Source organism: Harpia harpyja, chromosome 6 (assembly GCF_026419915.1).
Source record: "Harpia harpyja isolate bHarHar1 chromosome 6, bHarHar1 primary haplotype, whole genome shotgun sequence".
Taxonomy (NCBI): domain Eukaryota; kingdom Metazoa; phylum Chordata; class Aves; order Accipitriformes; family Accipitridae; genus Harpia; species Harpia harpyja.
The window spans coordinates 60,967,102-60,991,406 of NC_068945.1; the positions used below are offsets into that span (position 1 = coordinate 60,967,102).

At 37.9% G+C, this 24,305-nt stretch overlaps 1 protein-coding gene across 1 annotated transcript in view; it reads right to left on the reverse strand.

The window, feature by feature from the left end:
* The window catches only part of SEMA3A (semaphorin 3A), a 336,793-nt gene that overhangs the window by 53,398 nt on the left and 259,090 nt on the right, over positions 1-24,305 (reverse strand). Inside the window, exons 7-8 of the mRNA XM_052789790.1 lie at positions 14,562-14,655; positions 7,694-7,813 (exon numbers count right to left, since the gene is read on the reverse strand). Of these exons, the coding sequence (XP_052645750.1) occupies positions 7,694-7,813; positions 14,562-14,655 (214 nt within the window). The remainder of the gene's footprint in view (positions 1-7,693; positions 7,814-14,561; positions 14,656-24,305) is intronic.

Consider the following 24,305-nt stretch of genomic DNA (forward strand, 5'->3'; position numbering starts at 1 on the left):
ATATCACTGGGACTACTGATAAACAGACAATTGCTGGTGTTTATTATTCAGTCTGAGAAGGGTACAGAGCTGGAGACATCCAGGATCAAGAGTGTTACTCCTGGAGCATATTCATGCAGATGGGTTTTTACACAGCTCCTACCGCTGGAGGTGGCAGATGAGACTCAGGTTTGTTTATCTAAAGCTATGTCTATAAAAAGCAACTCACCTGGCTCATCAAATTTGACTCTGAAGACCCAAGTGTGATCACCTGACTTGCCCTGCACAGACAGGTGCACTGATTTATCCACATCTAGCATGTAGCCAGAGCTTGTTCTGGCTCTTTCATCCAGTTTCCTCCCCAGAGAAGTCAGAGCATTGGTGTTGGGAAGGGCTACACTCTCAGGTCTCATCCCGACATGAGGCTCACCAGGATTTACTGGGTTGTTGAGCTGATATCATATTCGCCACCAAAATAAAAACCTAAAATTTAGCAATTCTAAGGCACATCACCAATAGAACAATTCAGTGTACACGCGTGAGTGTAGATCCCCAAGCTGGCAATCACTTCCAAGTCTCTGTTTAGAGAAAGACTATGCACTGATCTGTTTTGGACTGAGGTCATATCCCACAGTGCTTGCTTTGAGACCTATGAACATCTTTCCTAAAAATGGACTATGTGCAGCAGACAAACTTCTCTGGTCTCCAGTGGAAACAGTGCACAAAGCACTCTGAGCTCCCCTGTTATTTTTGATCTTATATGCTCTATAAAGAAAGTCATGGTATGAATTGCAGCAAATCATGGCTTCTAATCTACACTCCCAGCTATTATTTTTTGGTGTGGATAATAAGGCTGACCAAGCTGAAACCCATAAAAGAGCCCATGGTTAACCATGCAATATACACATATCCTAAGTCAGGTGTTCCTGGACTAATTTGTATCCTAACTTCCTCAAGCATATTGTGGCTATAGCTCAGACCAATATGTTTACTGAAGCGAGTCTTTCTGCCTCAGGTCATATTCTCTAGATTGTCAGGAAGTCCTCAAAATGTGCGGTCAAACCAGGGGAATGTCCTCTTCTGCTTCATCTTTTCTACCTGCTTTTTCCACTCCAGCCTCAAAACTTATCCTTTGGCTACTTTTACCAATTTTTCATACCTAAACACAACAAAATGTCATCCACAGCCCTGAAATTTAATGAAGAAAATGACCTAATCCTAGACTATGGGGCAGGGGGGTGGGGAGTGGGGGGTGGGGGAGAGGGAAGAGAGAGATCTGTTTCATAGAAGAATTGAAAATAATTTCATTTAGGCCACTTGATGGGAGATTATAATTTTTCTGGTTGTCGTCACCCACCATCTTCATGATCTTCCTCACATCCAGAGGAACTGTAAAGCACACTCTGTAATTGCTACTTGGTCTTTGATTTCTGAATCAAATACTTCTCTTACTTTGCCTAAAGATACCTGGAGCAGCTATCAGACAAGATGAGTCAACTGGTTCAAATACATGAGTATCTCCTGATCAAGTATTCAGCTGGACCTATGGCTTCCTGAGTTGTAACCATTTCAGGTTAGTGGTAGTATAAATGTCAAGTAATAATATTAAGAAAGAAGTGATTATTTTATGATTTCAGAAATTCTACATTTCTTCCAAGAGAAAAAGAACGGGTTATAATAAAAATGTATAGAGAAAAGACTTGTTAAATTGCAATGAGGAAAACAATTTAAAATTCATATTCAATCTCTCAAATTTGGATCTACAGACTTAAGGGAGAAAAAAAAAAACCTGTAAATTGAGTTTGTATGCCATTCTGTTCACATTATTATGCCACCGTCTCCATAGTTTCTGAGTACTTCCTAGCACTGTGTTAGGTGACATTAGCATTTGTCACACATGGAATTTATCACTGTGAAATTATTTATTACTATTCTTAGCAATGAAGATAATGGGAATGGGGGTGGGAGGGTGTATTGAGTGAGAAATGAGACCTGCATATATGGACATGTTTTGTTCCTGCAAGGGTTGGAGTTGTTCGTGCCTGTATAAGCAGTGGTGGGAAAGTGCAGGACTTGGTCCACACTACAGCTTGCATGATAGGAGATATCAGCTGACTAATTTGGTTCAAATATAGAAATGCATATTTTAAATGCAAGAGATCCTTGCAGGGAAAAAAAAAACACCAAAAGAACAACAACAACCCCCCCCCCCCCCAAAAAAAAAAAAATCCCTCACTGTTTTCACTGGTAAGATTGTTTAAATATGCCCCTGTAAATTTATAGGAATGCAGACCTGGAAGAGACATCTTAGTCTAGTCACCACAGTCCCTTGCAATGTCAGTCAAGTGTGCTATATGACGACACATAAAATGCTATCTATATTCCTCTTAAAACCAGCTAGGCTGCCTCACTGTCTGCTTCTATTGGGCAGCTTTTTCTAATTTCATTCCCCCCATGGTTTAAGACTTCTAATTTGAAGACTAAATATATTCAGATGTAGTTCATACCCCATTTTTTTTTTTTTTATGTCCTTTATTTAAATAGCTCTTTTCTTGCTGGAGAGTTATTGTATTTGTAACATCACCTCCTTTCTGCAAGAATATCTCGGATGTACTTTACGAAATAAACCCCAAGTACCAGGATAGTTGGGTCCTATCTATGCTGGCAGGTCAGCCATTTTCCACATCTGCTTACCTTTGGTGGCATGTATTTTAGTGCCTTCTGTATATCTGGATTGGGAATGGGTAGGAGGCAAGCTGGAAAGTGGGAAATTAGGAAGGCATTTAGGGACAAAGGAGTGGCACAGCAGAGAGGGGTGTCAGTGGGTATGTATAGGTGGGGAAAATGTTTGGTGTGGGTGACCAAAGACAAATTATAGATTTAAGGATGCAGCATATGAACATATCAGCAAGAGTCTCAGAAAGAGTAGTTGCAAGAGAAAAAATATTAATTTCTAAATATCTTGACACATTCAATACATTTTTATTAGAGAGGTAAAAATCCTATAAACTAGCTGCAATCTTGTCTTTCCCTTCCCGTACATTCCTGTAATGTGCAATATGTATATATTCAAAATTATGTGTGTATGTTGCCAGTGCTGGGACGTCCTACAAACTGCCGTAAGCGGAAACAACATAAAGTGATGGCTAAAGTTCTGTATGAATGCCAAGAGAGTATCAAGTCCATGTTTCCTGCCTTGGAGCCTGTGAAATTTAAGAGGGCATTTTCTTTTTTATTGAACAGTCGCTCAGCTTCTATAATTCTCAGCTGTTTATGTAACCGTAAAGTAAAGATTACCAAGGACAATAACCCCAGGGGACTAAGCACAGCTACTACCCCACTTTAAAAATTAAGCCATGGAAAGTATGCTAAAATAATATCATAGAGCTGGTTTAAACCCATAAAAAGCAAGGAAATTCCAAGCCAAGGCTGGAAATCCAGACTGACAGTCTCTCTTAACCCCAACTCTAGTAAAGAGAGTGAGCGAGGCCAGTATTCGCTCACTTTTCTGGGGTGCAAACCAGATTCATAAAACTATCTTAATGCAGCTTTTGTGATTTCATTTCCTTTCAAATCTTCTGCAGCCCAACTCTGTTTTGCTTTTAATATAAATGTTTATCGTTATTCATTTTACAAAATGTTAACAATTTAAGGCCAGATCCCCTGTGCTCAAGTCAGGGAAGATGAGAGCAGCTCCAAGCTTTCCTTCCACTCCCCTAATCTTCAGCTTGAAAACTGCCTTCAGTACATCGCTTTTGCATTTGCTTTGGTACACTGCACTGCCATTTCTGCCTTCTTGCCTCCAGCCATGCCCTCAGCCCTTGCATGAACGCTGCCGTGGATGGTGTACAGCAAACGCTGCGTGTAGTTCAGCAGGGAGCTACCAGGGTAAGCTGTTCTGACCTGCTCAGGCCTCCTACTCATCTTTTTTTATTGCTGAAGCAGTTCATAGAAGCAGGACTTGATCTACACTTTCTTGAAATAACACTAGCTTCTTGTGGCTCTGAACTATAAGAGGCGATGGCACATTTAAAGGAAAACATGGGTTTTGCCTGTAGGCATGACTCTGTAAGATATATGTATAACATCAAAGCCATTGCCTCTTATAGTAAAGCTGGACAGGAGATGTTTTTTCAATTTCAGGATTTTTTTTTCTGAGAATTCGAAACTATTCTTGACCCTCACTGGGACCAACTAAGACTGTCAAAGCTTTTTGTGAAGAGAAACTTCATGTACTTACCAGAGGAGCCAATAACATCCAGGGTGAGCACGTACATGGCTTATAACAAAGTACGTGATTCAGTCTGGGGCACTGAAATGTGGCTTTTTGTATCCAGGATGACTTCCCTGAGCACCAACTTATGTTACTGTGTTTTTGCAAATGCCTCCATGTCACATCTGGCCAACTCTGTATCAATAATTAAATATACACTGCTACAGTGACTGATGTATGGTTCTCTACCTTCTAGATGAATGCCCCAACTACATGGCTATAGAATCAGTCTCCCTTGCTTTATTTGGCTTGGTGATTGTTTAATTATTTCTACAACATGAAATGTCTTTAGAAGCCTGTGAGTATTTAATATTTTTAAAAGACTTAAAAAGTCTTTAAGAGCTGCTGGTCAGCACCTTCCCTTGGGCTGGGCACAGTTCAAAGCCCTCTTCCCAGCAACATTTAACTTCTTAGAGAAGGTGGAGCATCTCCAAAAAGTGACTGTGTGATCTCTGTAGGAACTCTGTGTTCATACTTAAATCCAAAAACTTAATCGCTCTGTGCAATGTTGCCCTACTTTTATGCCAGTTAAGGATGATATTTACATTCTGGGAAAAGTCTGCAAGCTCTTCATGTGCCACTGTCTTCTCCTCTCCATTTTTGGTACCAAACAACTGTGTTTTCTGCACCCTGTGAGTTCTGACCTTAGCCTTAATATGGCAGAAGCAGTTTCAAGTTCCTGCTCTGAATGAAGTAAACGTTAGCAAGGACTTACAACTAGATGTCTCACCACCTAGTCATTAAACTCCATGGGGATGAGGATTTCTCCTTGTAAGTTTGATTAGAACTGGTGTTCTTATCCAGCTTTCTGTATATGTCCATTAGAATAGTGGTTTTAACCTGAGGCTAAGCACACTGTAGAAAACAACTAGAAAAGCAAACCCATCACTCCGTAGCAATCCATGTCTTTACTAAAAAAGGTATAAAGGTCTGTAAACATAAGGTTCAAAACTAGTTTATACAGAACTTTAAGAAAGCAGATTACACCTCATCCTTCAATGAGAGCTTGTTTCATTAAAAGTATATGCACTTTAAATACCTGCAAACACAAAGCTTCTATTATATTTAAACCAGACAAATGACAAAAGAAAAAAAAAACAAAAAAAACCTGGCATGCCTGCAGAGTTTCAAACCCAAACAACTATCATTTTTCAATTTCCCTGTTAGATGCTGAAATTAGGAGTACTGTGTGGAAAGGCTGCCAGGATCTTATCACTGGGAAATTAACAGTAAAGTCTTAGAGCCTTTAAAAGGAATGTTGTAGTGTAGATTTCAAGCCAACTTTTCCATATTAGGAAGGTAAAATTATTGAGCTGCAATGGAGAGATAGACTTCAAAAATGTACTTAAGGATCATTCTCTATTAAATTATAGACAGATATGGGAATAATTTCTAAAGGCCTTAGTTTGATTCTTACCTTTTTTTTAAATTAGCTTGAAACTTTCCATAGAGGAATATAGTGTAAGAACTACACTTAAGGGTTGAAAATCATCTTCACCCTGTGCTATGATGAATACTTCCTTTCTACTTTTATGCTCATTTTGGACAATACTTAAATTCTAGAGAGCTTGAGGTTCATCAGCTCTTTATGTGTCTGTCTTCTCCTCCCCGTCTTGAGCACAAAGCAGTTGTGGTTTCTGCACCCTGTCAGATGTAACCTTAGTGCTAATTTGGGAAAAGCAGTTCTCACATTTACTGCTGAAAGACTGATAACCGAATCCACAAAGGAATGACACATTTTCAGCGATGAAGTACAGGGGCTGTGGACAATGGTTGTGCTTTCCCACTGCATAAATCCTCCTGACTCAGCTGTCATTGTGCAAATCTTCTGCACAAAAGCAGATTTTGCTTGCATGATTGGACTTTATGTCATCATGACTACCATAACAAAAGCTGGTGTTGTGTTATCTTTAACATATTATTACTCTTCCAGGTACCAAGATAGATGGATATGTCTATAACCCTTGTACTCTACTGTCCCCAGAAGTCCAGAAATCTTGTCTATTATTATAACAAAATAACTCAATGAACAATATTTCTGCGTTACTGGGCAAGCACTGACTGTAGAACTGGAATGTGATAGACCTGAATCTGTTCTCACAGTAGTCCACATTAGTTATGACAAAACTAAATTTAACAGGACAAAAATCAGATTCATACAACTTATCATATTAAAATACAGATTCATACAACTTGTCATCTACACATTTATCTGATACATATACCCAATGCATATGTCATATATAGAGTTGTTTATCCAACCTGCAATAGCACTTTATGGTTTTAATTATGAATCAGGGACTGGTTTTGTTACAGATTGTATATACAGCTAATATGATAACCAGTATGATACTAGAAATTCCCGACTGTAGCTAATAAGAAGCTGTGTTGTTAAAACATAGTCTGCTCTTACACATTAAAAATTTGTGCGAACAGTTTGCACTAAATTGCAAAACCACGTAAGAAAACCTGGACCTCAACACAGACATTAATAATGTGGCTACTTTGTGAATTCAAAAACAGGAGTGCAGATGCAAGCAGTATGTACAGCAAAAGTGGCTATTTAACTCTTCAAAAATTAAAATATAAATTAACTCAGAGTAACTACAGTTAGTATTACTGGCTCACTTAAATCTCATCAGCCTTTTCAGATGATGAATTCTCATTTCCAAAATGCTTATATCCTTGTATAGCTAAAGCCAAGTGTAATTCCATTTAAGCTATTGGAATTTTGACTTCAGTAGAACTTGGATAGAGTACTCAGATGCATTTTTAAGTATTTTGGTGCATGAAGCCAAAACCAAATGTTTCTCTGAAACCATCCCTCTCTCCCCATACACACAAACAAACGACTACAGGCCTGATGATTAGTAATATCCATACAATAATGTAAGCTATTCTGCCTTGTTAAACTACTGAATATTTTGAAATCCAGTAATTTGGAATGCCTAGGACCCCTTTCACTTTTTCCAAACTATTGACAACTCTGGCCTGCTCAGGAAGCTCTGCTGATCCATTTTCTGCTGGACTTTGGTGGCCAGTGTCTGATTCCCTTCAGTCTAGTAAAAAATTAAAGCCTGTACAAGGCACAATCCTGCCCAAGGCTCTGTAGCTACTTTGTGTTGATGTGTGGCTGATGTCTCCACAAGCCTCGAGCTTCTGTCCAACCTGCACCCTACAGCAATCTGCTCCTGTGGCATGACTGCGTTAGCCATAGTGTCTGTATATGTTTTAAATTTAATCACACTCTACAAATCTCAATGTAATTAAAACAAAAATGCTTCTTTATAAATCACTTTTGATTAGTTTAACTGGTTTAAGACAAAATTGTGCTCCAAATAAAAGTGGGATGTATATGTCACAGATGTTGCTGGAATGGCACTGTGTGCTAGTCTTTAATGGCTAGATCAATGTAAACGGATAAATGTATATTTTACATACCATTTAGCCACCGGGAGTCATGCTGCTCTGTTCTGATTGGATGATGATGCCCCAGAGTTCGGAAAATGGCAAAGTCCCTGCCCATGAAATCTGCCGCTGTGCCAGAGTACAGTTCTCCATCTGTGGGAGGACATAATTGTAAGCAACATTTCTCAATTTTCCAGTCATGGTAAATCAGAGAAAGCTGTCAGTCCTATGTTTATATTACACTAATAGGGATAATGAGAAAATTACAAAGCAATATGCCATTTGCAATGTATTGCCATTGAAAATATATTATTAGACCCACTTTCTCACCGTAGAGCTTAACTGTAACCTCTCTCAAATGAGCTGTATCTCCTGACTGCCAGTGCAGCCACTTTTCACAAAATATGTTTGGATTCTTAGGCTGGAACAGTGACAGGCTGTACACCTGACCCTGGCAGGCAGTAGTATGCAGCCCCCCAAAACCTACCTCACTGTGAAGTTACCCTGTTTCGAACAGGAGTTTGGACTGGAGACCTCCAGAGGTTCCTCCCAACCTACTGGGTTTTTGTGACTCTGTGTTGGGAATTGGAGAGTCCAGCTCATTCACTCTTGATTCAGAAAGTCCTCAGGTCCCTTCAATTTTTCATATAGAAATTGTCTTTTTGTGGGTTTTTGTTTGTTTGGGTTTTCTTTTTTCTTTTGCTTTTTCTTTTCTTTTTTTTTTTTTTCTGAGCAAGCAGATCCTCAGAAAACAGTATCTTCTACAGGAAAGACAGAACATGCCTTTCTCCTTCAGCCACCTTTGTAACTGTTATACTGGCAAAGGGCAACAGCTAAGGGAGAAAATAAATGAGATCATTCCCTGCTACCTTGACCCCATGCATATCACAGTGAACAAGTGAATTAAAAATTGACCTGTGTACTTCAGCCCATAAATGGCACATACATAGCCTAGCTGGAGATGAAACTTATAATATTAGAGTCCCAGTGTGCCCCTCCTCAGGCAGCTAGAATTATCATAGACAAGGCAGAGAGAGACTCTCTAAATTCAAAGGACCAGGTCAAGTTAAATACCTGCCAACTGGTAGAGAGAATAATAATAAGTACATAGCAATCAGACACAGAAAACAACCAGGGATCAAAGCACAACACATATCTTTCTGACATTAATGTACAGCTTGTCCATGAAATGACTCTGAATTCAAAATGCTAAAAATGCATTTTTTTAGGAGTGTGCCCTTTTATATCTGTATGTGAAGTGAGATACCATACCCTATATTTTTAATATGGAGTTAAAATATATTATTCCTTCCAACTACTATTTTCAAGCTACCATCTTAAATGGGTCTCCTGTGAAAAAGACAAGTTTGAGGATAAAATAACTCTTTCTTTAAGCTAAGGTATTAAATTTTTCATGGTCATGATGAACTCTACCATATCCTCATTTTAAAACACCCTCTATGAACAAGTTTATCATTTTCATGGCAATTTTAGGTATTTCCATGGTGGGACAACCAGATCCAAGCATGCCTATTGGATGTCACTGCCATCTTTTCCCCAGAACACTGACACCATGAAATTATCAATTGAACCTACAGTGCCTCTGTACCATATGGTAGTCATGAAAGTCAGGAAGAGTGAAAACATGATAGTGGAAAGGCGTGGAATTGAATGAATTCGCAGCAGAGATTAGAAGCAAATAGACCAGTTGTGCCCAGCAGGAGGTGTAATCAGAAGTGAAACAGAACAGCATATCATTAATTACCAATTTATCATTCCTCTATGTCATTTTCAACTTTTTTTTAAAGGGGAGACAATCACTTAATTATAGTGATTATTATGTACAGGGTATGCAGCTGAGATTTTAAAGAACATAAAACCTTTTTGCTTGTGAAAAGGGCTTTGATGCTATGCTTAACCTTTCTTTAACCTTATCTTCATTTTCTTGTCTTTCAGTCCCTAGTGAGTTCGGATAAATCAATATAAATCAAAGGGGGAAAGCAAAAACCAAGAAGCCCTATTTTGCTTCCTAGTTACCAACAGATCTAAAGGTCAATCAAGGAAGAAAAAAAATCTGTATTTAATACTACATTTTTAAATTAAAATAAATATAGCTCAAAAACTCATTAAAATTACATATTTGCAATATTTCGCATTCTAAGGGGTTTTGGCACCTCAGTTTCTAACTCAACATACAAAACCCACTGAAAGTAACATATCTTCCAGGTTTGACTCATTTCGACCCAAGAATTTTTCATGCTACTAGGCTCTTGTGGCTGGTGCTTTTTCATCAGTGACGATAGAGTAAAACTTTTGGCAATAATGGGCTTCAGCATGCTCCAAAGAGGGAAGGGTCTGTAGGAAACTAGCTGACCTTTGCTTTCTACTACAGCCGTTCCAGGTTTCAGTGTACTTAGACCAGTGCCTGCAGTTTGAACTGATTTGCTGTAGTCATGCAAAAAGGGGATTTTTGACTTCTCCCAGATAGAAATACCAAGGAATACCATTTATTTTTATAAGACTTTAGGTAATTTTTGCTAAATTCAGGGTGAGCCTCAAGTCACGTCCCAGATGTGCACATCCTTTGAGTTAGTGCTATTCAAAAGCTGCATGAGGATTTTGCCTCCTGTCTAGATAGAAGTACATTCATCTTTGTTTCCGTATGCAGACCTTCTTTTGGACTGAAATTTACTCGTTGCTGGTCTAGAAAATTATTCTCTTATGTCATAGATAGGCTTCACTGTGCTATTTCCATTGTCAGTAGTTTTAAAAGCAGTTTCCATTAAATTTAAGAAGAAAGTGGAAATGTACGGTTTGAAAACTGACAAACTTTTCTCAAGGGGAAAGAATGAGGAAAAAAAGTTGTCAGTTTGTATTTCCAGCCCAGCAGCATAAAGCAATGACTGTCCAGAACAAGCTGACTGCCCTCAGTTGTTTGCGTAGAAAAAAGCTTTGTGTTTTGGACACAAACCACTTTATCCTAAAGCAGTAGCATGTTGACATATGAATGCAAACAGAAATACATATATTGACTTTACTAAATAAAGAGGCAACAATTAAAGCCCATAGTAATCCTTTTTTGGGGGGAGGAATCATTTTCCCACATACTGCACCTAAGCAGCACGGAACTGTGAACACCTCCCCAAGTTCATTAGATACAAAGATGTTAAAAACTAAGCAGTATACATTTATTTGAGGAATTGTTTATTCAGCTTTTAAAGAAGATTGCATTCTTAAAAAAAAAAAAAAGTAATAGTTTTGGAGAGTACAGAAGTGTAAACTTCCTTTTTGAAAGAAATAAGAAAGTTGAATGGATGGGGAATATAGGCAAAAACAAGCCTTGAATGTCCTGATTGCTCTCACTGGTAAAAGGGATCCTAAATGAAATCTGCTACCCTCGGTTAGTAGGTTTATTCACTCAAATTAAGATTTTCAGAAATACATAGTAGGGGCTTGACTTCATTCCTTTCGAAGTTAACACCTAAAACTTCCCAGAAAGTAGAATAACTCTAAAATCCTGAACCTCATACGTATTTAGTAGCTAATTTCTAATAAATAGGATAGTAAAGTTCTTCCTTGGTAAGAAGCCACTGTATTTCAGATCACATTGATATATATTTGGGAGTATTAAGGCACCTAAACTGATTTTGGGAAAAAAAAAAAAAAAAAATTTGAAAAGAAAAAAAAAAAGTAAATTTAAAAAAAAAAAATTAGTGAGACACAGGAACATAAATAGCTTTGAGGATTCTGGATCATCAGAGCTTCTCAAAATCCCAAAGGGTCATTTCCTAAAGAGCAACTGACTGATAATGGGACAATGCTCTGAGGTTTTCTTCAACTATCCCAATACAATTGCTTTAGACTAATACATTCAGTGATATTTTCTCCCGTGATTACATTCTTAGAAAACCATGCTGCCTCTCATTTTCCTCCTGCCCTGGAATACACACTAGTGGTGCCCAGGGACTGCTAAGTCTCTACATTTTCATGCATTAGCCTGCTCAAATGGAGATTGTTTAGTTAGGAGCACATAGATGAGAATGGCTAAGTAATGTCTTACATTACTAGGGACTAGTTATATCATGTTCCCAGCTGGCGTTTACTTTAGAGTAGAGTAGCAATAACTATCTTTAATGAACAACTCTTAAAAAAATAATGAAAAAAGTTTGCAGGTGTATGGAACAAGGAATGTATACTGGAAAAATATTGGAACAATTTAATAATGATGAACTGTTTGTTTTGGTTTTGTTTTGTTTTGTTTTTTCTTCAAATATTATTGATTTTTATTTTTTTTTAGGAGAGAGGGAATACTGAAGATCGTTTTTACACTTGTAAGAGTTTACTTCAGCTGAAATATAAAATAGGAATCCTGAGCGCTAATGGCTGTTAAAGATCTTAAGTTACTTTTTGCAAATTAACCTTGGTGTTTTGCCCAAATTCCAGCTTGGGTAATTACATTTCACTTACCTAAGATTTACCTTCTAGTTATGGAGTCAAGAACTTCTTCTACACTTTGCAAAATCTCTGTTTAGTGTTTCTGATGAAGAACAGAGGCTATTTTTCCCTCCTGTATTTAACCATATAAATTACTTTACTTCTCGGCCTTCTTTTATCTTCCTGATAGTTACATTGTGTTACTAATTATAACATTGCATTTTAATGAGTGCCGGGTAATTGTTTTACACAGTTGACCTCTTGAACCTAAGATAAACCATGGTTGCTTGTGAGGACAAATACTTCTGGCCCAGGAGGGGCCATGAGTAGCTGAGCTGTCATTCAGCTCAGGAGAAGGGAAAAAGCAGTCCACCCTTGGTGTGAAGCATTTGTGGTCAAGAGGCTCCCCTGACCTCCATGGCTCTATTCACCGCTTCACTGCGGTGCTACCTACTTCAGAGAGCAGTTGGGCCAAACCTCTCCGTGCAGTCACTGCTTGCCCAGTTCATTCCCTGTTCCACACCTGTTTTGGGGGGAGGAAATTATTTTGTGTTGGGTCATCATTTTACCGTAAAATTTATGCTTTTTTGGGCAAAGATAAGTCATTGTGAACCAGTAGTGAATCTGGTGTACACTTTCTGAAATATCAGGGGAACCTCTGCAGTAAAGGATTGAAGTAAACGTGTTGTTATAATCAGTTACACAATATGACTGTGAGGCAGCTCTGAGGAGGCAGAGAAGAAAGGGTGTTCATGTTCAGGATGCAGGAACGTTAATTTTAGCTTCACCCTGAGTTTTGTATAAGTCACTGAAGTAGAAATTAGTCACTGGCTTTGAATGTTGAATTTGCGCCATTTTCTACAGAGCTAATACACCCATGGCTCTAATGGAAGCCTGATTCAAAACAAAATATCATACTCAGTCTACTGTTTATTAGGAGGAAAAATACATGGAGAGAAAATTATAGTGATAGGAAGTGGGCTCAAGAAAGCAAAGATGTTTTAAAGACATGAAATCTAAGCCAAGGGAAATAAGATAATCATATTTATGCCGGACTGAGTGAAAAAAAAAAGGAATGTGAAAAGCTAGACGCTGTTGACTTTGTGCAGTTGCATACTGGGTATACCATGTAATACTGGCTTGTCATCATTCTCTTTCTTTATTGTATATTAAAGTAAATAATAAAGCTATTCCCTTGAGAGTAGCTCTGCCACAAATTCAAGTCGCTCCAGGCACTAATTTATACACTGGCCTTTTACACACACATTTTTTTCCTTTCTGTTTGTACAGGGTACAAGTTGGAGCAAGACATAGACGTCTTTCTTGTTTTTCCTGTTAAAAAGTACGTGTCCCGAGGGTGGCTCGTCACCTGTGATCATTAGGGGCTGCATCAGGAAATGAGGCACACTTAGGACTAAATTTTTGTTGCTGTCTATTTTGAATAGCTTAATTTGTAAATGTAATTTTAATATAATAAGGGCAGATGGTAGGCAAGGCCCTAGACTAGCAATATGGACAAAGTCCTGGAGAAACTAATGTTACCTGGTTATGTGTCATTTCCCAAAGCCTTCTGAGATAAGAGAATCTGCAATTTTCTGAAACTATTGTTGCCCCATTGGATTTGAAGTTGTAATAAATTGCCAGAAAGTTACACGTTAAGGATAAAGTGGCTACACCTGGGCAGTTGTTACAGAAAGAACAATCTATTTGTTTCACTCTTAATTTCTTCTCACAAAACATCTTTATGCCTTCTTTGTAAAGGAGAAGGAAGAACAATGAACACAATTAATTCAATTAGATAAGTTAAATCAATTAGATAAATTCAATCAATTGGATTAGTTCAATTAGATTAACACAGTCCAGATGCTCTATACTTACCTATTCCATGAAACGAAGTATTACTAATTCAGAAATACCTAATTTATAGAAATCCCACTGTTCTGGCCAGGAGTTTAATTGTATTCACTGTCAGATAAATCTCTTCAGCTGAAACATCATCTTAAGGCCTAGACCTGTGGCTGCTTGTATATCTCCAGCTCACATGGAGATACAGTTGGGTGATAGACCTTCCTTAGCAGCAAAACTGATGTAAGAAATTACTTATTCCTGCTCTTGCTTTGCTCTCAGCTGTGCTGGTGCAACCGTCAGTGTGGCCAGTCTGTAAACTGGGCAATTAAAATACCTCCAGAGTCACCTAGCTCTGAGGAGGAGAAACACTTTGCAGAAACAAGGTCTTACAGAGGTACAAAGCAGCTCTTGTGATACCTGAATCTTATTTTACATACACCATGTTTCTCAAGAGACCTGGGTCAACTATATTAAAAATGAAACTAGAAGGACTTTTGCCTGGAAATAAAATGCAGAAAACAAAGCCCTATCATAGGTGCTGCAAGGAGAAAAAAAGCAGAAAACTGGCAGTTATTTACAGTGAAAGCACATCTCATTGAACTTGTATTGTGGCACCTACCTACTAAAAGAGAAGCTGTCAGCAGTTTAGGATCATAAGGGCTTTTCCCTCGGCCATTTTCAAAATGTGAATCTTCCATTCTAAAAATGTTGTCCTGTGGGGCGGAAAAAAAGAAAGAAAAAGCAACATTATCCAATGAAAGAACACTAAAAATAAGTTGAATTAAACAAAGAGCAGTATATAGGATTCATACTGGGTTTTGTGGCTTCAGGAAAGCCAAATTACACCTTCTAATCAGTATTGTGCTGAAGGCTAGTCAAAAGTACAAATATACATGCACAGCCTTTGCCTCATCTATTCTACTTCACATACAATTTACATGGTTTCATTGAATTCTTATTGCTTTCACTGAGAATACGTCTGAGTAATAGTAACTGAGGAAGCTGGAATTTGAAGCTTTTGTCTGAGAAAAGATAAAACCTATTTTTCACTGACTATACTTTTCTGAAATATCCTGCAAATGTAGATTAGTACATAATACAATGCTAAATTCTGCTTTTCCTAACCTAACCTAACCTATTTAGTGACTCACTGTTCCATGCATCCTCAAATTCAACTTTAACTGCATCAGGAGAGCTTTTTTTTTTTATTTTTCAGTACTATGCAACAAAACTTTTAAAATGTACAGGCTGAGGGCAAAGCATATGGGGATATAAACCAAGATTAAAAAGGGCCTCAGTCAACACTAAGTCAAATCAAGGTCAGTAAATCCAGAGCAATGGGCTTTTCAGTACATTTAATTACTTTAATTTTAACTGGGGGACCAAATCTGCCAATCAATTTGAATAGTGTGTTTATCTTATGTTTTGCACTGAGGGTAAAACCAGAAGAATGGATGCTTTTTGCACAGTAGATTTCTGCATTCACAGAAGACTTTTGGAGGCCACACCGAAAACTGAAATTTCCATTTCCCACTTGCACTGTGGTTAATTTGCATTGACACCTAATTAAGTCAAGGAGCCCCAGAGCTGGGACAACTCCTACCCTGCAACAGTTTCTCTGTTTACTTAGGCCTTTGCACCCAGTTCTCAGTCGCTTACAGCTAAAAATTCTCTACGAGGTAGGTGCTGAAGGACTTCCTTTAACCAATATTTGCAGGACCAAGTAGTTTAGGCTGTAATAGCAACTACAGCTTGATACAGCCTCTTTTTTTCTTATTGACTGATCAGACATCACTCATCTGTTTTAGGAAAATAAACAAAGAAATAACTTCAGAATATATGTCTAAAATATATATATTGATAGTAGAAAGCAACTAAGAAGGTGTTACAATATTTTTCCCTATTTATTTCATAATAAATCAGCTCTTTACCTTGATTCTCAAGTCCCTACAGCACTTACTGCTTCCACAGAGAAATCCCCCCTGTCTTATTCTCATCATCCCTTTCCAAAGACAGAATCATAGAGCTGCTGGCTGGAAGGGCTCTCTAGATATTGTTAAGTCCAGGAGGACTTGAAAGAAGACTATTACCAACATGGTGTATGGTCAGTTTTGGTTTTGTCTTGCCAAGTCGTGAAAACCTTCAGGAATGGAAACTATATAACCTTTCTGGGCAACTTCCATTGCCCTCTTAGTGAAGCATTTTTTTCTAAACTGAATCTTCCAAAGAACAACTTGTGACTTTTGGTCCTTATTATATCATCTACAATGATGGCAAAGAGTGTGGGTCTTTCCTTTTCATAACTACCCTTCAAGCAGTTATAGGCTGTTCCTAAGCTGCCCGTTCAGCTTCACTTCTCCGGACTAAGTCTCAGGCTAGAACTTCAACTAGCGTGTAAACTCCAGAGTCTTACAGTGTCTTGTGCTCACAAGTAAAAGTCTCAAAGTTGCACACAATAATTTCACCCTCAAGAGCAACGTTCCAGTGCTCAGTGCTGGAGATTTGGCACTCCACAATGCTGTGGAGGATGCAAAAAGATATCAACAACTCAAATTTTATTCAGCAATTGGTTTGGTAATGTTTATTTAATGTGAAGATCATTCAAATAGCTGATGTCTTTCTCACGAGCAGTGAATTCAAGTATCTGGAAGCAGTACTCTCCCTGGCACCCTGCCTTCCCCATCTTGCTCATCTGTACTGAATCCAGGCATGGACCAGGCCAGTGACCAAACATACTTCCAAATGGTATTATTTTAAACCTATTGAGTCCATGTTTCTGTGAGTGAGTCACAGGCTATAGTTTTTATTATTTTATTTTATTACAGGCTTGTTTAATTACATCATGTAAGCACGTATCTGTGTGTATATTATATATTTTCAAAGGAACATCAGAAGGACTTCACATTTCACTCCATTTACTGCAGAAAAAGGGGAAGGGAAAATGGACTGTTAGCAGGATAGTCTATCTGGAGGGGCTTACTGCACTGTAAGATAAAAAGTGTGGACACAACTTCATGAAGTTTGATTCCAGAATTCAAGCTCAGTATCCTAAGGCATGTTCTTGTAGATGTAGCCTGCCTGATTATGTTTATACAGTCATCCTTTATCTGTAATATCTTGCACAGTATTAAATTTATTTCTTTCCCTTTGTCTGTCTATTTCTTAATAGTCCAGACACATTCCTTGCTTCTATTCGATTTTCTGACTTTGCTCCTTCTAACCAGAAATGAATAAATAATGAAAAAGAAAACTGGTTTTGAAGTTCTGCTGTAGGGTCCATATCTAGATCTTGCACAACAAATAAAAGCAGTAAATTGAGGAGAATGCTAGACCTCAACTACGATAATAGAAAATGGCACTAATGCTACAAGCCATTATTGAAAAATGTTATTATCAATCTATGTTTTCTTGGGATTTCTTCTCAGTAGATGATAATTGCTCAACCTGCACACCAATGGATATTTGGTAAGGCCATAAAGTCAGTGGCATGACAGTTAAAGCAGAATATATTCCCAAAATAATCCCATGTGTCATTACAAGACAAATAGGAAACAGATGTGGAAAGTGATTTGGTGTAGGAAGGATCTGATTTTTGACTGTATTCTTCTGGTTTATGTCACTGTAACTCTACTGATATTGGTGTGTAGCAGGCAAGAAATAGTGGAGAACTGGGTCAGCGTAAGTCAGAGATGATCTACCCTTCTCTTTGTGTTTGTGGAATAAAGCATTTGAAATAAGAGGCCTGACAGGGAAATCCCACAGTGTAAAAATGCAATGTAGAGACATGCACTAAAACTTTCAAAATGTATGGGCAAGTAATGACAATAAATACATGGCTGTTGAGTGCCAAATAAATGTATCATGGTTAGTCTGAGGAATTCTGATAAACATGCTATAGGAAGTCCAACCTGTCACAAACAGGGCAACTTGCCCAAATAGCTTTTTGGATGCTGAAGTCAAACTATGTCTATCTACAAACCAACAATGAATACAGGCAACAAAGGAATAAACTCTTTTCTATGTACATCCGCACCCTCATTTCAAAGGCCAAGGAAGCAATATGACTAATGATAGGTACTTGATCATACTAGTCACTGGTCTGTGGCATTTGCACCCAAATTCTGCCCCAAGATGCCAAAACAGCAAGAACTGACATGAGAAGTCAATATCAATATTTGAGGGTAAAATTTCATCTCCTCATTTTTTATAAAAGGCGTGCTTGATTATTTTCCAGAGAGTTAGCCTCCGTGTCAGACTGGAAACAAGCTATGTTCCTGGTGTTGTAAGTCCTGTCCTCCTAAATTACACCTGAAAAACCTGTGTGCAGGCAGCAGAGAGAGTGAGGGCAGCTCTTGGGTAATGACTCAGCACCAAAATCAGTCTGCCTGCAGATAGCAAAGACCAAGGCTCTGCTCAGAGACTTAGGCGGGACTATGGACTGTGTGAGTGTGGCCTTCTTTTGCACAGCACAGACAAGAGCTTTTAGCTAGAAAGAATGCACGTTATTTCTTCTCAGAAAAAATTCTGATCAGTTTATAATTTTGCTGCCTCTTGGGTTTTGCAGTTAATTGAATGCAAAGAATGATACTGCAGTGAGTCAGCAAATACCTTAGCCACAAACAGCAAGAAAAATTGTGTTCACCAAATGCTCACTGTTTCAAATTTTTGTGAGGGCTATTATGTAATCGAAGACAGGAATTCATGACAAAGCAAGCTTGCCAGGCTGGAGGAAATTCTCTAGAAATGCAAGAAGAAGAAAAAAAAAATATTCAAAGAACGGCCTTTGTAACTCAACAATGAGTCCAATTTATTGTCCAAACCCCTTCTTTAGTTGCACTGGCAGCCCAAAAAGACATTACAATGTGCTTCAAATCTTTTTAAGGATCCTTGGAGCTAAAAACCTTGCGGTAGCATGTTTTATTTCATTGATGCTGGGTTTTGAACTCTAGGTTTATCTTTCATTGATGCTTCTTTATAATCCATAATAGAACTACTGAAAATGAGATTGTTTAGGTCTTGAAATTCCACAAACTCATAATGACAATACCTGACTGCTGGCTCACGGTATAGCATGAATTGTTTTACCTAGTAAATGTCTTGCATGGTGGGAGATTATGCTTCTGGCTCCTTAAAACACATGTTTTCCTGTAGCACATAATGTTATAGATTGCAAGACTCAGCCAGAAAGAACTACAGTTCAGTCCTGGAGATGAACATAAAAGTTACTGTGATTCCCATTCTTTGGCACGATGATCTGCCATTTCAAGGCTCCAGAAATTCACTTTCAAACAGTTGAAATATGGCTGAAATAATGCCCCATATCATGATACTGAGTGGTGACAAGAAATTGCTATTTGCCAAGACTGATTTAATATTTTGCTATTGAATAGCTTTGGTCAGCCAGTGTATCAATACAATATAATGCTATATACACATATAAATATATACATATACATATGTATATATACCCAGTATGATAACTTTTTAAAACATTTTTTGTATCTCTGTCAGCAGCTAGCCCATCCAGAGCTGTCTCAACAAAACAAGGACAAGAAAGATGAAAGCATACACTAGTTGTTTTTGGTAAAAAAAAAAACAACAAACCAAAAAAACCTTCTTTCCCACTTTAGTACTATTTCTGGCTTGTGAGAAAATGTGTGGTTAATGGGGAAGAACTAACCTATCAGAATGGACAGCACTGACTGCTGAGTTTCAGGGTGATTTTTTTCCTGAAACTTTTCTGGCAATTCACACAGAAACCATCCCAGAATTGCAGAGCCTGATGCAGCGAAACCGCTGCCGGTCAATAATAAATCAATGCAGTGCAAGCAAATGATCTGAAGAGGCTGTGTTGATGGATTGCATGCAGCTACTAAGAAGGTATTGCTGGTTTAAATTATAAGGCATGGAAGACATAGAGGGGTTTGACAGCAGTGATGCTCCCTAGCTGCTCTAGTGCAATTGAAGGAACTCATATCCTTACTCTTGTAACCCCCAAACCATAAACAGAACGGAGTACATTTCCAGGGTACCTTCCAGGGGCTAGTTGATCTCCACAACAAGCTGCCAAACAATAACATGGGATGGTCCAGGAGGATTCAAGATGCCAAGAGCCTTAGGAACTATCACATCCTTTGTTTAATAAAAAACGTAGAGCTGGCCACAGCTGTGAGCATTATCGATGTTAACATTTCCCTTGCTGTTTCCACAGACTCTGTTGTGCTACCATGAAGCATTTTATAAGACAAATAGATTAAAGGGGGAAAAAAAAAACCCACAGAAAACAAACCACCCCAAAACCCCAGAAAAAAATAACCCCAAAAGATTGCCAGAGTGGAGTGCCTGGAGTATGACACTGCACCAGGAAGGAGTATCCATTTGGAGGACTTTAAGGCCAACGGCAGTGTCTCTTAACTGAGTCAGAAGTTGCTGGCACTGAAATATTGTGTTCTCTGTATTATTCAGTGTTGGTAAGAACAAAAAGAAAAGCCCCACTTCCCACTCAGAGAAGAACTTTCAGACTTATTAAGGTTTGGATTTATGCCCTCTACATAGAGGCATTAATTGGGGTGGCTAAATTTGCTGCTGCCCTAGTCACAGTCAGCAGAAAGCAACAGGTTCCTCTGAATGACAAGTCAGACCAGCTCAGAACTGCAGTTCCCAAGGGCAAGATCTCTCTTCATTGACCACAGAGGAAGCTTGATATGAATTTAGGTCTGAGCTAAGAGTCTTTCTGAAATGAACACTGCTGAGGCAGCTGATTGGAGACACCTGACTTTGAAAACAGACGCTGATGGTTTTGGTGTTTGGGTTTTTTTGGTTTTTTTCCTTAATCTCCCCTTCTATATATTAATTTCAGCGAATTTTTGGTTTTCCTCTTGCCCAGTACAACTTTCTGTGCACATATTTTATGACTATATCAAGAATATTTCACAGAGTCTTTTAAGTACATTTCACTCTATGAGAAATGATTTATTTATGAATTGTGTTACTTTTCAAGAATAATTTTAAGTAAGTGGAACAACTGTGCAGGATATGGCTATGTTGTTATTGTTATTATATTTCCTATTTCACACTTAATCTATTGAGTCATGAAAACTGTTAAATATGAGGACTTTGGTTTCAGGTTTGGGAATCATGCTGTTATGGAACTTTTAATAAGAAACTTTTATTAAAGTCATCCCCATGGAATGCTTTATTTTTAAAAAAGTGCAAGTGCAAATAAATATAATGTGAGAAATTATGCAAAAAATACAAATATTAAAACAAATGTAAATGTTGAGGCAAGTGGTAACCATTGGGGAAATAGGTGAAAAGTGATTGAAGCAACAATGCAACTGTTTTAAATCATTAATTATTTAAAAAAAAAGAAAAAAGAAAGAAAAAAGAAAGAAAAAAGAAAAGAAATGCACACAATGGGCTTCTGACTTTTAGTGTTCAGGTTCCATACGCTATAGGGTTTTTACCTGCATAGATTTGGGGGATACTGGGCTCTGCAACACCTTTATTGTATTTTGTTTTTCCAACTTGAGGCTTAGCAGAATTCAGTTATCGGAAACTAGTTTTAAAACCCTGTGGGAAGTCACTGTAAGTGGCAGATCTTTAGTAAAATGGTGTTCCCAAAGAAAGATCTCCAGCTTCTGTAGGGCCTGGAACTGAAACTCTCTTGGGCTGCTGTGCTGTGCTAAAGGGGACAGAGAAAGAACTCGTCTGTTGAAGAGCATTTACCCACAAAACTGACAATGCGCTCCTAAGAAGATCTGCCCACCTCTCTGTGCCTGCCCTCAGGCAGCTTACCCAGCCTCCTGATCACTGCAAGACCTCTCAGTCTCTACATTAACCTGCGTCCTCTTTTTCAGACTCAAGAAATACTCTTTCCACTAAGCCACTCTACTTGTAGCTGTTCACTGACACTCTGGTACCTGGAAATGTTATTTTTGATACTAAGATAAAAGAGCTGTTGAGATGACATCCAGCTCTATGCTTCATTCTGTAGATTAATGAAAACAGAACAGAGCTCTTGATTTCTGTTTCTCCTCTTATCCCTATATGTCACTTCTACTGGAAAGTTTTCCTAGCTTACAATCTTCAGAAGATGCCTTAAGATGCAGTAGACAACTCTGGTAAGCACAAGTTTTGAAAACTTGTCTGCCTAGACTAAGGTGAATTTGGACAACTCACCTTCTCAATAGCTCTCTTTTAGTCAAATATCAAAAGTCCCACATTTCTCTGCTTTCTTCTGAAATCAAATCAATTAATATTTATTAAGTTACCATATACCTTTGCAAAATGGGAAATGTTTCATATCTATCTACCTACCTACCTATCTATCTACCTACATAATTATAATTCAATGAATTTAATGAAATGGAAAACATAGCCAAATGGGCTGTTCAGGAACAGCTGGTTTGATCTACTCATTATTCCTAGTTTATGATTTGTAAGTGCTTCTGCTTCTGACTGGAAGACAAACCAAGTGTCAATGTCAAATAGTGAAGTCTTGTTCACACCTGAATATACTAGTTTGCATACTAATATCGGTATTTATATGAAGAATAGCCTCTTTCAAATAACTGTGCAACATATGTAAATAAAAGGAGGGCAGGCACAGTCAAACTGAGCAGCTGTTCCAAAAAGCAGTATATGTTTGTGGACTTACTTTGCAATATTTCACAAGCTAAAGACACTACACTTATCTGACTTTCATGCAACAGTATTTGTTTTGGGTTTTTTTTCTAATGATGTCATGTACCTATTTGCACCAATTTTAAAGCACTGCCTAGATTTATATTTTGGATAAAATATTGTTCTAATTCTAACACAAATAAATGAGCAGACATGAAAAATATCAAGGAATTTCATTATAGTGTCATTATACTATTTATCCCTTTAGAAAAACTTGCAAATTCAGAGTGATTAGAAAAAAAAAAAATCAACCCAAAGCAAACCAAACACACAGTTAACATGAATGACATGTTAACCTTGACTGATTAGTAAAGACACCAAAAATGTCATCCCAATGGCATACCAGACACTAGATACCATCAAGGATATTGAACAATTCTCAGAGGACACTGAGAATTAAAATGCCTTTGTATTGCAACTTTCTGGGTTGTCAAGTGTAATACATCACCTAAGATCACGGTCTGGCTCACATAGGATGACCTCTGGAAATATAACCACCATACAATGACTGTCTGTTCTAGTCAAGTTATTAAGTGGTCTGCATATGTAAGCAATAAGATATACAAACTTAAAACCAGTACACATAACTGAACTACATAACCTAAAAGTCTCAATTCCTTAAGTGTTCCTATTCTTACCCCCAACATATTTTCCATTAAAAACATTTGGAACATATTCTAATTGCTTTAGCAGATTCTACTATTATGTTAAATAAATTATTGGGCCATGTTCTATTACATGATTGTACTGGTTTTCTATGGTTATTTTTAGCATTCAAGGCCACTGCTTTCCCCCTTTGTCTTCTGGATTTCCTGTATGTTATTAGACTGTGGTGAGGTCAGGCATCAGAGGAAATAACAGCAGTGCTAACTCCTAGACCCAATGTTTTATGAATTACTGAGCATCAGTGAGGTAATGGCAATAAATCTAACCCAGTCTCAGTCTTGTGTCCTGTTGTAAATAAATGAAGTTAGCAAAGGTGTTATTTTATTCAAGAGCCTTCCTGATGAGAACGAAAATGCTTCCCCCAGGGGATTGTTTGTAAAATTGCTTCTATAATTAGGGTGCTGTTTAACAAGAGAAAGGTTCTCCAGTTTTCCTGGGGAACTTTCATGTCTGAGTCAAGGGTATCTTATTTACAACACAAAAACGACTGCAAATTGAGGAAGCAACGTATAGAAAGGACTTAGTCAAGTGAAGTTAACATATAAGCATATGGCCAAGATTTTCTAATTTCCCAATTGATTTTGCATGCTCCTGAGTTGAGCACCCAATTTAAGATTTGCTCAAGGGCTCTGATTTTCACTGAATACCTTCTTGGGCAATTTAAAATTCTGATACTTGAAACTGTTAGTCACTTCTGCCTTGCTTTTTAGCCTATCTGCTTTTTAATTCCTAGCATGGAAAAATCTCTAATATGAGTACACGTCCTAATTAAAGTATTCCAAAATCTGAGTCTAAAGGAGTGACAGAATAAGGAGCAAGCCTAGAAAAATACTATGAACTCTTTTTCCCTATAATAAGACCTGCCGAGCATGCTTTCAGAGAATTTGTGCAAGTAACAAAGAAGGGACAGAGAATTACACCCACAGCAACTACTGTAACAACTATTAAGCCTTGCTTTTTTCTCTAAGATACTGCAATCTGTCTGCAACATTTCACTCAGAGAAGCCTGTAA